Raw genomic sequence first — 12,247 nt, forward strand, 5'->3', positions numbered from 1 at the left:
ATAAAAATGACTTCCTGGGCTTCTTAGTCTGGGACCTTTAAATGAGAACTAAAGTTTGTCTTTGATCCAAGATGCCTGTTGAAACCCACATATGGAGACCCATCAGTGTCACACTTGGGCATCCCATAGTTCAAGAACCTAGTAATTAGTAAATCAAAAACATGAAAACAAACAGTTTAAATGAAACCATATTAGTCACAGACTGAGAAGTTACTTACACACGTAAACAGTGTTGACTTGTTGTGTGGCCTCATTCCGAAGAAGACTGTTTTTAGCTTTGACTGGGAGCCCTTTAATCCAGTGTGCAGACTTTGGGCCTTATCTTACCCCTTATGCATAATCATTTTAGGCATTTTTTACTATCTTGAAAAACATTTTCACCGTTTTAAAATGGTAAAACATGCCTAAAAGGTTTAGGTATAAGGCGACATAGGCGCATAGGGCCCAAGATTTGTCATTTTGAATTAAAAAGTCACCCCTTCCCCGTTACCTGGGAGGGGAAATCTGACATTTTCACCACGCTGTCTTTTAAAATTGTGATTTTATCACATTGCTTTCTCACACGCGGTACATTTCAACAGAACAAATGACAAACATATCGCCAGCAGTGGTGCCCCTCTTCAATGTGTACATCCATAGATCACTCTCTCAGATACCAGAATCTACCAGATCCCAGGAGCTGCCCCCCTCCTGGGCCCAGTGGAACTCAGATTGAAGCTTCTACCAGATCCCAGGAGCTGCCCCCCTCCTGGGCCCAGTGGAACTCGTAGCCCCGGGCAAACACCAGGCTGTCCAGGTCCTGGTCCTCGGCTCTCTCCTTCAACCTCTGCTCGTCTAACTCAGAGACCAGGGTGTCTCTTCTCTCCACCGTTTGCATGATCTTGGCCAGGATCTCCTGCTCCTCTTGAAGCTCTGAGGCGCTCTTTATTGTGTCTGGAAGGATGGTAAGGAAGGGACAGGTACATTATAAGAAAGACATCACACCCGTGTGAAGTGAGGGGCGCTCTTACCATTGTACATCATTTGCTCAGACACATATGACGTAAATTCTCCATTCATTGTCAATGGGAATTTGACCTTGGTGTAGGACAAAAATAGCCGATTTGCTCGTCCACATATGACGTAAATTCTTCATTCATTGTCAATGGGAATTTAATGTTTGTGAAAATCCACACTAATGCTGCCTATAGGAGGGGCTAGCACCCCTCAAAAATGTTATGAAGACACAGGGACGGGAAGAGTATATTATATATACGTATATAACTATATACATAATCTGTATGAGAAACTAAGACTATGGGATATAAATCGGCACAGGTGTGATCCTCACGTCTATGGGCAAAATAACATGCATGAAAGATCCGACAGTATTTAAGATATCAATGTGTTTTGGTAAATCGTGCATTTTTATATAGCGCCTTTATCCAGGGCGCTTTACAGAGATTGTGCAATGCATTCACCCATTCATACATCTTTACATAGAGTGTACATTACATTCACCCATTCACACACCGATGCCGGAGGAAACCATGCAAGGCACCAACCTGCACATCGGGAGCAATTAGGGGTTGAGAGTCTTGCTCAAGGACACTTTGACACTCTGGAGGAGCCCGGGTTCGAACTGGGAACCTTGCGGTCACTCTAACCCTGAGCCACTGCAGCCGTTTTGTTTAGCTGTATGGTTTTTTTTAATGGTTCTCTCCAGGCACAAATCTTTGGTCTGAACTAGGTTGTATAAAGAAGTGTGCGTGTGTATTTTGTGTGTTCATCTCCTACCTTCTACAGCCATTCTACGTCGTAGCTCCTGCTGCAGCTGGCTCTGTGTGTCTTCCAGTTCCAGCTCTTGTGCACTAAAACAGGAGAAACGTCACCGACATTTAAAACTCTTCAAATATATGGGTTTCTCCGATTATCGTCATCACTGCTACAAAACGTATTTGCAATGTTACTTACAAAATCACAAGCTCAGATTCATAGCGGGCGAGTCTGTTCTTCTGGAGTACCAATTTAAACCAGGACTGGTAGAGCTGGGCCTCCTCATTGTCATCTTCTGATTGGGACTCATCTGGAAGACAGGAATGATTGGTTGGGAGGGGTGGGGGGGGGGGGGGGGGGAAGAGAGAGAGAGAGAGAGACATACATCAGTGATGGATGGAGAAAATGATGGAGAAAACGAAGTAGGTAGGAAAGACAGAGATTCTATAACAAGAGACGAAACTCCTTAAAGGACCAAGTCACCATCTTTCAACCCATCTTCGTATAATTGGTCCTCACTAATGTTCATGATAAAATACCACAGTTCTTTTCCACTTGTGTCTCATAGTAGTAGGGCTGTGGGCAGTTCAGAAACCCGTCCACCTGCTCCACCAGTGACATCATCGACTTCATCGTTAGGCAGATTTATTTTTAAAGAATACAGGGCCTTCTCAAAAAAAAAAAAAAAATCCATAATGTAATAAGAACAATTTAACTTTCATATATTTCAGATGCATTACACATCAACTGAAATATTACTTTATGCACTCAATACTTGGTCGTGAATCCTTAAAAAAAAGGCTCTAGTAAGAAACATGCAGTATGCTCTCTGGTTACCAAACGTGGTTATACACTCAAATTTGCCATGCATTTGCCCATGTAGGGGTGTGTGTGTGTGTGTGTGTGTGTGTGTGTGTGGTACAGTACCAGTTTCTCCTCGGAGCATCTTCTCTATAGCCACTCCTCTCTCCTCGAGGTCCCTCTGCTTCTCCCCGACCTCCTCCAGTTGTCTCTGGATCGTCTAGACAGTGAAAGTCACATCATGGTACATACAGCATAGTGTATAGGCCGCTTTATTTCTACCAGTATATCGTCCCATTGTTCAGGAAAAGAACCATGTGTTCCAATGGATCCAATGTAGTCATTTAGACACAAGCTCTTGTTAATTTTCATTGGTTCAATATTTATAAAACCCGCAGGCATAGTTCATAGGGTCGGTATTTGTGTTCTAGGATGGATTTTGTTTTTTAAATGTTTGTTTTTGTGGCTTATTTTTTTATATTTCTTTATAAAGTGATAGGTGGTAGGCTGACAGGAAAGGGGGAGAGAAATGGGGGGGGGGGGGTGACACACAGTAAAGACCGTCAGGATCGGGAGTCGAACCCGCGGTACACTACCAGACTGGACTACCATCCACGGTGCCTGGACCGCTGAGCCACGGCCCAGGCCTTCTAGGATGGAGTTTGAGGATTAGTCTAAAACTAATTCAAGCGGGTGGATTCAGACCTATTACAAATTGAAACAAACTCAACAAGGATCGTTCAAAACTTAAAATAATACCTGAGCTCTATGGAGCCTCTTGAGTTGATCTGTTTTGGCCTGCTGGGCTACCGTCTTCTCCTGCTTCCTCTTCTGTCTCTGAGAAGATACCTGTGACTAGACAGCACGCACACACACACACACACACACACACACACACACGCACACGCACACAAACATTAACATTTAATACAAAGGCCTCCCTGCAACTGTGCCTGTCATTGTCATGAATGTTGTCCATTTGTCCTAACCTTGTGATTGGTTGGTGGATCACGCCCATCTTCCTCCTCACTGGAGGACGACTGCAGATCCAGACTCTGCTGACTGGAGGCTAGATCGGGATACAGTTCACGTAGTCCAAATAAGGTTGTGTGACGTTGCATTTGAATGTACGGCCAATTATTATTTCCTCTCTGATTGTAGCACATGCAGTGTAACATCAAGTGTTTGACAGGGTTTTTTACTACCTTTGTTTCTGATATTGGTGAGGATGGTCCTGATCTCCTTCTGACCCTCCTCCTCCGCTTCTTTCTCGGACGCCTCCCTCTTCTTCAGCCGCAGGGACGAGAAGAAGTTGACCCTCCTGCGAGGGGGCAGGCAGGCCTCGCCGTTAGAGAACACCCCCTCTGAGCCTCTCCGACCCGCCAGCGACACCTGCTGCAGTATGGAGGCCAGGTCCTGGCCCGACCCGCGGCGATCCGTGCCCACCGAGGCCAGCAGAGTGTGACTCCGAGCGGGCGTCTCCTCCATGGACTGCTCCATAAGCCCCGTGCCAAACCGGGAGCTGAAGCTGAACGCTCCCTCGGACATGGGCCTCGGTTTGTGGGGGCCATTAGGTCTGGCTCTCCTGGTCATTATAGGGTAAGAAGAACGTTTCTTGTCAGCAATATTACAAAATGTGATGAGAAGATTCAAGTTTACACCTTGTCACTCTTGTGTGTGAAGTGTGAAGTGGCCACACAATGGCTGAAATGTAATGATGCACACAAATGTGCAAATGTAATGTAGTGCAATAGTAACTTTATGGAGGTAACCAAATAAAATGACGATTTCTTTGTAGGTTTCTATTTATTATATATATATATCTTCAAATACTGGATATTTTTGGTGGTTGCCAAAGGCCATGAAATGGTTGCTAATTGACTCAATCTGGTTGCCAATCGACAATAAACGTGTGGCGATGTTGTACTTACATGGTTACTTCTGAGCTGGCGGGGGGATTGGGTGTGCCAAATGACCTCTTTAAAAAGCTGGTGATGATCTGTAAGGTCGAGGTGGACGAGGCAGGGATTTGGCTTGGAGTTGGCTCCTGATCTTGGCTCAAGTTGGCCTGAGGTTTCTCTGCCCCAGTCTCTGCTTTGACCTGATAAAACATCACAGGATGGGCAAAACGTTATCAAGATCATTAATTCCTCTCATCTTCGCACATCACTCTGGCCATGTGAGATATGGAACAATGACAGCAGTTACAAAATGAAAAGTTTAACTGCTGGGTAATAATAATAATAATAAAACTTTATTTGCATAGCACCTTTCATGACATGAAATGCAGCTCAAAGTGCTTTACAGAGCAACGGAGAAAAAAGAAAAGAAAAGCAAGGCATAAACATTAAAAAAACAAGCAGTAATGCAATACAGTGAGGACAAGCTTCTTATGTTTTATGTGCTTTAAAAATGTCTACAGAGGCTGCCTGTCGAAGGTACAGTGGGAGTTTGTTCCATGACGTCAGCCCGTAGAATAAAAAAACATAAGAAGTTTGTAGATGTCTGCTGCTTGTATAAGATCACCGTAAAATTAAGTGTTATGTTGGATATTGAATCCTAGTAGATTAATAAAATAATCAGAATAATTATCAACAGCTTGGTTGAAAATAATCAGAATATGTTGAGGGTGAATGCTAGAGACTGTGAAAGGACAGTTCTAGTGACGAGTATAAAACGTTATATTATGATATCTGGGAAGCTGGCAAAAAACATACATTAGATGTGATTTTTACAAAGAGTGAGATAATGAAATGTGAGATTCCATTGGCAGAAAAGCACTAGTAAGTACTTTGCCAATCAATGTTCAATATAAGTCAGTAATGTCATCCCAACTTGGTCCCTGGGATACTAGAATGCTTGCCCGAAAACACAGTCACTCCCGGGCGTACAGCGAGCGAAACTGCTCAGCCTGGTATCCCTAAACGTAAGCTCAGTAAACTATGCCTCAACGGTTAAACCTAACCTCATGAGAAGTTAGGGGCACTCTTATCATCCTACACCATCATACATCATCTCATTCCGACCAATTTTCACTTTCATCTTCAATGTTTGTGTTTACACAGACCCTCAAAGCTGGACAGACCCTCAAAGCTGGACATAGGAGGGACTAGCGGCCCTCAAACAAAATGAGGGTGTGGGTGTTTTAAGCTGAGCATTCCGGTTACCTCCTCCCGTGGTGTAAGTGGCAGATTCCAGTCGAGGAGCTTCTCTTTCTCGGAGGCAGATATGGTTAGGCGTTTCTTTGGGACATCTTCAACAAGGACGGAGTGGTTCTCACATTTCATGTCCTCGGAAATGCCAGAGTCCTGAAACAAAGACAATTCATGCCGCAACGGTCATAAATAAATAAATAAGAATTAAAAAAGTAAACAATCTCCACAACTTCTGACTCTTGCCTTTAACGACCAAACCATTTATACCGGTAATACTGTTATTTCAATTAAGAGATGTACAAGTTGATTGTAAACAATACATTCATGCTGTGTTCATCCTGGCAGCTACAAACTCTACCATTCATTTTCAATGGAAGCCAGCAACATGAAGATACAAATATACATCCGACATTTGTAGCCGCTACAAAAGCTACAAATAAGCTGAGCTGGAACTTCAGATACAAAGCTGCAAAGAGACAGATACTGTGCAGCTTTGTATCTGCCAGAGTGAACGACGCAGCATCGGAGTGGACTACATTATACGTACAGATTGGATGTCTTCAAATTCTGAGTTAACTTCAGGGATGGTCTCCGTCTCCGTCTTCTTCATGAAGAACAGCGGAAAGGCTGCACAACAGAGGACAGGAGACAGAGTATGATAATGGTGTCGTTGTTGATATACAAAACAAGATACACAACTACGTTCGTCGTTCAAAGTTCCTGACGAGGGATATCGCATAACCAAATATACCCGAAAAAAACCAACAACTAGGTAACCCTAAAACCCTTATCATCTTACATCATCACGATATCATAAGATAACTTCATATGCCGATTTGCTCAGTGACAGACAAAAACAAACATTAAACTCTGTTCATTGTTAATGGCATTTAAAGCGTTTTTAATGTTTGTTTAGACCAGACAAACATTAAACCTTTATATAGGAGGGGAAACTAGGTAACATTAACATAACATCCACATTAGCAAGAGTGACATATTTATTAAAACATTACTGCCCTCTAGTGTTCCACACACTGCATTGAAACAGGTTTATGTATTGACTTTAGCTACATAGCTCCAACCTAAAAACTGTGATTTCATTGATTTTCCATAAACATATTTAACAACAAGAAAGATTTTCACACACACACACACACACACACAAATTATAAGAAACCTCCCATTTCACAATCCAGTTTGTTCCATAATAATGTCGTATAAGTACAACATAACCAATCAATAAATCATACAAGCATGCATTGCCATAATAAATGCATGCAACACACAAAGGGGACAAATCTCCCGCAGAGCGTTTAGATGGCATATTAGTAAGTACTCCAATATGCTACAGAGTGCCAGACCACGTTCACCGTGCCTTCAGCCACATTCAGTGAATCTGCTCAGAGAGGGTTTCCAATTAAAAGGCCATTGACCTTTCAGAAGGAGCCGGGAGGAAGCCTTGTTCGAAAGCCCGGAGCTTTAGGTAACATCGTTCATTGCCTTTAACCAATTGTGTGCGGGAACCCCTTTTGGTGTTAGCACTATGTTGTGCTTTAGCCATTTTCGAAAAATCATGAAAATGTGCCTCAAATTTGGAATATATTTTTTCAGAACGAACGTTTTTAACTCAAATCTTTGCTTCTGGGAGGGTCTCTGGAACAACATATTTTCAGATGGGGGTCGGAGGCCAATTAAAGATAATTTCTGGGGTCCTTGACATGAAATATTGACTGACATAGGCCTAAAAACTGTCAGGATTTATAAGACATTTCTTTTCAGTCCAAAATGGGTTAAATACCACACATAAGCTCTCATGTGGGGAAAACACTCAAATCTAGTGTGGCAGCAGGAGGCAGGGATGCGTTTAATCCAGTTACCGGTATTAAAAATACATTTTCGGGGCTAGCATTGGGAGCTTTGCAAATAACTTCATTAATTAACAATGTAAATATGGGCACTGTTGAAGGAAGGCCCCCAGATGAAGGCTCCTTCTTTATACAATATTTTAATGCCATCAGCTTGTAGACGGATAGCACTCAGATCCACTTCTGGGTCATTGGTGACAATAGTGGTTATCTGCATTGTGTGCTGCTGTGTAAACCCCTGCATGTGTTGCGTCAACAACTTTCAACTTGGTTTCCCGAATTTTTGGGGCAAACACATTTATCAAACTACACATTTGATACACAGAACCTTTATGAGATGAAGCCTGCAACCCACTGCAGGCCAGGGCCAGTGCAGGCCATCTCCAAATCAACCTAGCATGAATGATTATCAAAGCCCATTAGAACCCATTCTGAACGGGAACCCATTTTGGTGTTGGCATCATGTCGTGCTTTAGCTATTTAAAAATAGCAGATCTACAAGCTCATATCGCGCCACCGAGTGGCGCGATACGAGCTTGTAGGTCTGCTATTTTTTGAAAAATCGAAGAGCGACTGACATTTTTAGAATCTGATCTCAGGTCAGAATGGGTTAATCAGACCAGTGTGTGTCCAGTGGAAACCTCGTATGAATCTGATCTCAGGTCAGAATGGGTTAGGGACAGTACTGAATAGTAGGGAATAGAGTAGAAGTGACTAAAAACCACATTCTGTTCTCTGTAGAAATAAAAGAGTGACGTTCCAGGACAGACGGACATGAACAACAAGCAACGCGGAGGCAAAGCAAGAGGTGGGCTACTCACTCGCTTGGATCTTCCTCTTCCATCGACTGTTTTTGTCCAACTTAACGTGATCTGCAGGTGGCGATTGTGGAGAACACCATAAAGAAGGGTTAGTGATTATCTTTAGTCATCATCCTCCTAGGATCTATAACCAAACAGGAGGGGGCACCACACTGTCACTAATGTGCATATACTGTAGCAGTGGCTGGAGCTGTCTGTCTGTGTGCGCCTGTGTGTGCGTGTGCGTGCCCGTGGACTGAATCCAGCATGTTTTGCATGTTTTGGTCTAATAGACGTCTAATATTCGTCTAAAGGGCAGTCTAAAAATGGGATAAAAAACGTCTAAAAATGTCTATATATAGACGGTCTATATATAGACGTTTAAACAACCGCTAATCAACGTCTAATCTAAGAATAGACGTCTAAAAAAACTTAATTTTTTAGACATTTTATCCCATTTTATCCCATTTTTAGACGCACGTCTAATAGCCGGCTATTGCTCAGTAGGAATGTCCAGGGCAGAGGCACATTCACTGCAGACATGCCAAAACAAATATTCAGCTAAGTGTGGGAGAACAGCTATGTGTGCCGCACCCTGCTCTCCCTGACCTAAGTGGAGGAAGGGGATTCACAGACAGAGCAAGCACTGACCTTTGGCTCCCGTGGGGTCCTGTGGTGTCGGTTCTGTCACACAGGATGGGTTCAAAGCCTCCTCCGGCATCTGTGGTACCAAACCGACCTGTAGAACTTGTTTCTGGGCTAGCGCGACTTTCCCTGCCATAGCATGCGATCTGATCTCTCCACCTGTAAGCAAAACTAGATTTAAGCATGCTTCTAAATTCAAATGAAATAAAAAGGAATATTTAGCTCATATAAAGGGCATCTCAAACTAGAGTTGCATACATGTTCTCCTTAAAAATAAATGTCGTACCCTACCCTACATATATTCTGTACTGTACTCTTAATTAAAATGCTCTCAGCTATTACTTTTATTCAAGCATAGATATCCTCGCTAGTCGCTACTCATACACTCAAATGTAAAAGGTAAAAAATGGTAAATGGCTTCAGCTACTGAAAATCAAAACTGGACACTTTTTCATGACGTTTTACTAGGAAAAGAAAATGTCCAGTAGTATGCTATACCCTTTACATAACAATGCAAATGTATGTAAATACAGCATATGTAAATATATGCCATTTCAATCAGTGTTACGTTCAATATACACATCCCATGAGAAAACAAGCAGTGCATATGACGACAAAACATACATTCTATTCATGGTTCAATACTCACAGTACAACGTAGCCAATATTGTACAGAATGATTCCACAGATAATTCCATTTGGTTCAAGTACACTTGCAAATAATTGACAAGAGAGTATCTGAATGAGTTTCTATAGACATGCAAAAGGCTGTGTGCTCATCACGTTTAAAGGCAGTGGACATGATCCTTCCACTTACTGTATGCCATTTTATGTCCCCAATTTAACTGAATTAAGGGCAAGAAAGGTGCGACACAATATTACTGCCTCAAAGTGAATGCTGAGGGCACTCTCACGTCAAGATTGCAAGTACTGTAATCTCTACCACATTATGCTGAAAATACAGAAATAGATCAGGAGGCAAGGATAGAAGAGACCCACAAACAGTGTCCAACAGATGATTCACGACGATTCACTTCAAAAACAGATCAGTTTGATTTGATTTGTGTCAAGTTTGGTTTGATGGAATACAATCTGACTCAAGTTGAGTTGAGATTTGGCTTTGGAGGTCATGTTATGGCCTTTTGGAGTGAGTTGAAGTCAGCAATATACATTGGGGATAAATAGGGGATAAACTATTCCAAGGTATAGATAACCCCAAAAGCTGTTGTGTCCAAGTCCTCGTATGAGGTGGCAGGATGCATACAAAAATTGTTAGGTAAACAAGAGTTGTGGTGTAAACTATAGGTGTGGGCAATGTTAGTCCAACTTAGCACATAATGGGTAGAGATGGGATTTGCGTTTTGGGAAGTGGTTTCTGTTAAGTGTTATTGATGAAGTTAGGTTGTAATGTAATGTAATGTTCCGAACGACTATTCTATACTAGGCAATAACTGGCAAATGCAGTTAATTTGTAACAAATGAAGAAGCAGGTAATTTATAGGCAAATGTATAGTTTATTTCACTTTGGAAAACAAGACAAGATAGGCAGGCGATTTAAAGACTTACTTATATAAAAATATACAGTACAGCCAAAACATAATACTCTGGCAGTGTGCAAAAAGCTACGACATAATGGAGGGAAAGACCGATGATCTCCTGAGAAAAGTCTACGAGGTGCATGAGAGTGATCTGGAAAGGGGCTCTGAGGGGGCAAGGCCTCCTTCTGAAAGAGACGAAAACCACAGACAGACCAACAGACACGTGGATACATATGATACTGTCAGATGGGCCTGAGAAAAATGGGAGGGCTGCCCATCAGAATAAAAAATACATTAGCAAGCCCAATGCAACGAAGGGGCAATCATATTTACGTTTGCGTTAGGGAGGAGCACAGCGTAACAGTTAGTGGGGTTAGCGTGCGTGTTGGGGACGAAAATGACAAACCAATGTCTGTTAAAAATCTCACCAAATGCATCTAACGTACTGTAGCCTACATGACAATTAGCCGAGTTACAACATGCACATGCCACTGATAGGCCATGCCATCTCAATGATGGGGTTAATGTGCTACAGTATGAGGTGGAAGGGAGGTGGAACTGTGCAGCCAATGCAAATGCAACATGACAAGGTCATTGTTACCAATAGCAGGCCAATCGTCACCTTCCCTGCTGCCAGGAATCAGCCAATCAGAGAGTGCAGCATTGGAAACTTGAAACAGACTGGACGAAATGAAGTGAATATGGGAGAAAAAAAAAGAGGGATGAAAAAAAGGGAATAAATGGAAGAAAAGCAAATGGAATGGAAAAAAATGGAAGTTGGAAGATGAATGGGAAGATTAAAAAAAAGTCATACTGAGCTCCCCAAAGGGGAAAGATTGCAATAAATAAGAGTATGTACGTAACTGCATACTGTAATACGTTGTGTAAGACCAAATTGGTATTGGTTTGGGTTGTGTATAACCTTGCCATTATGCAAATCCAAATGTGGACAAGAAATGAAATATTGCTCCAGTGAAATTGATAATTCAAAATATGCTCCTCATTGACTTAGTGTATTCTGAAACTGCTTTCAAAGTCACTCTTTTAGTACGTAAACAAAAAATGAACAAAGTTTATTCAGACAATATAGAACATCACCAAACCTCGTACTGTTTTTAGTTTTTGAGTGGTGCAGCCACTCCTATGCTGAGCTGTGTGTCCCTATGTACGTATGTCCCTACTGTACGTCTGTCTCTGTAAGTTCCCGGGACCCCCATGCGGAGTTGCACCACTCAGTTCACACAGGTGTGATTTTATAAAAATGTCAACTTCCTGATTTCGGTTGATTTTGCTATTTTTATTAGGAAGAAAACATGGACTGGATCCGTGGATCCAGATCTTAAAATAGTAAAATCATCAGGAAGTTAACATTTTTACAACAACAGTACAAGGTTTGGTGATGTGCTATATTGTCTGAATCAACTTTGTTTGAGTTTGTTTACGTACTAAAAGAGTGACTTTGAGAGCCGTTTCAGCGTACAATGTAAGTCAAGGAGGAGCATATTTTTCATTATTACATTTCTAATCCTAAATAGAAATACCTTAAGTTATATTTAATACATAAACACCGTCAATTACCATATGTTCAGCAAGTGTTCATTCACCTGATTAAGGCATCGTCACCATTTACAATATAGTGTAGAACATTTGCAAAAAAATATCAAGGTGTTCATTACAAGCTACAAATT

At 41.9% G+C, this 12,247-nt stretch overlaps 1 protein-coding gene across 2 annotated transcripts in view; it reads right to left on the minus strand.

Annotated features, from left to right (window-relative positions):
- Positions 1-394: 394 nt before the first annotated feature.
- The window catches only part of mical2b (microtubule associated monooxygenase, calponin and LIM domain containing 2b), a 67,371-nt gene continuing 55,518 nt past the window's right edge, over positions 395-12,247 (minus strand). The window contains exons 26-37 of one of the 2 annotated variants that reach the window (XM_083762332.1): positions 9,028-9,180; positions 8,398-8,448; positions 6,259-6,338; positions 5,724-5,864; positions 4,488-4,657; positions 3,762-4,141; positions 3,546-3,625; positions 3,316-3,411; positions 2,683-2,776; positions 1,954-2,065; positions 1,777-1,850; positions 395-933 (exon numbers count right to left, since the gene is read on the minus strand). In XM_083762332.1, the coding sequence (XP_083618458.1) occupies positions 707-933; positions 1,777-1,850; positions 1,954-2,065; positions 2,683-2,776; positions 3,316-3,411; positions 3,546-3,625; positions 3,762-4,141; positions 4,488-4,657; positions 5,724-5,864; positions 6,259-6,338; positions 8,398-8,448; positions 9,028-9,180 (1,658 nt within the window). In that variant the 3' untranslated portion in view covers positions 395-706. Of the gene's footprint in view, positions 934-1,776; positions 1,851-1,953; positions 2,066-2,682; positions 2,777-3,315; positions 3,412-3,545; positions 3,626-3,761; positions 4,142-4,487; positions 4,658-5,723; positions 5,865-6,258; positions 6,339-8,397; positions 8,449-9,027; positions 9,181-10,179; positions 10,745-12,247 lie in introns of those variants that run through there. The other variant, XM_083762333.1, reaches the window with a different exon arrangement.

This window comes from Protomyctophum parallelum (assembly GCF_964188405.1).
Source record: "Protomyctophum parallelum genome assembly, chromosome: 4".
NCBI classification, from domain to species: domain Eukaryota; kingdom Metazoa; phylum Chordata; class Actinopteri; order Myctophiformes; family Myctophidae; genus Protomyctophum; species Protomyctophum parallelum.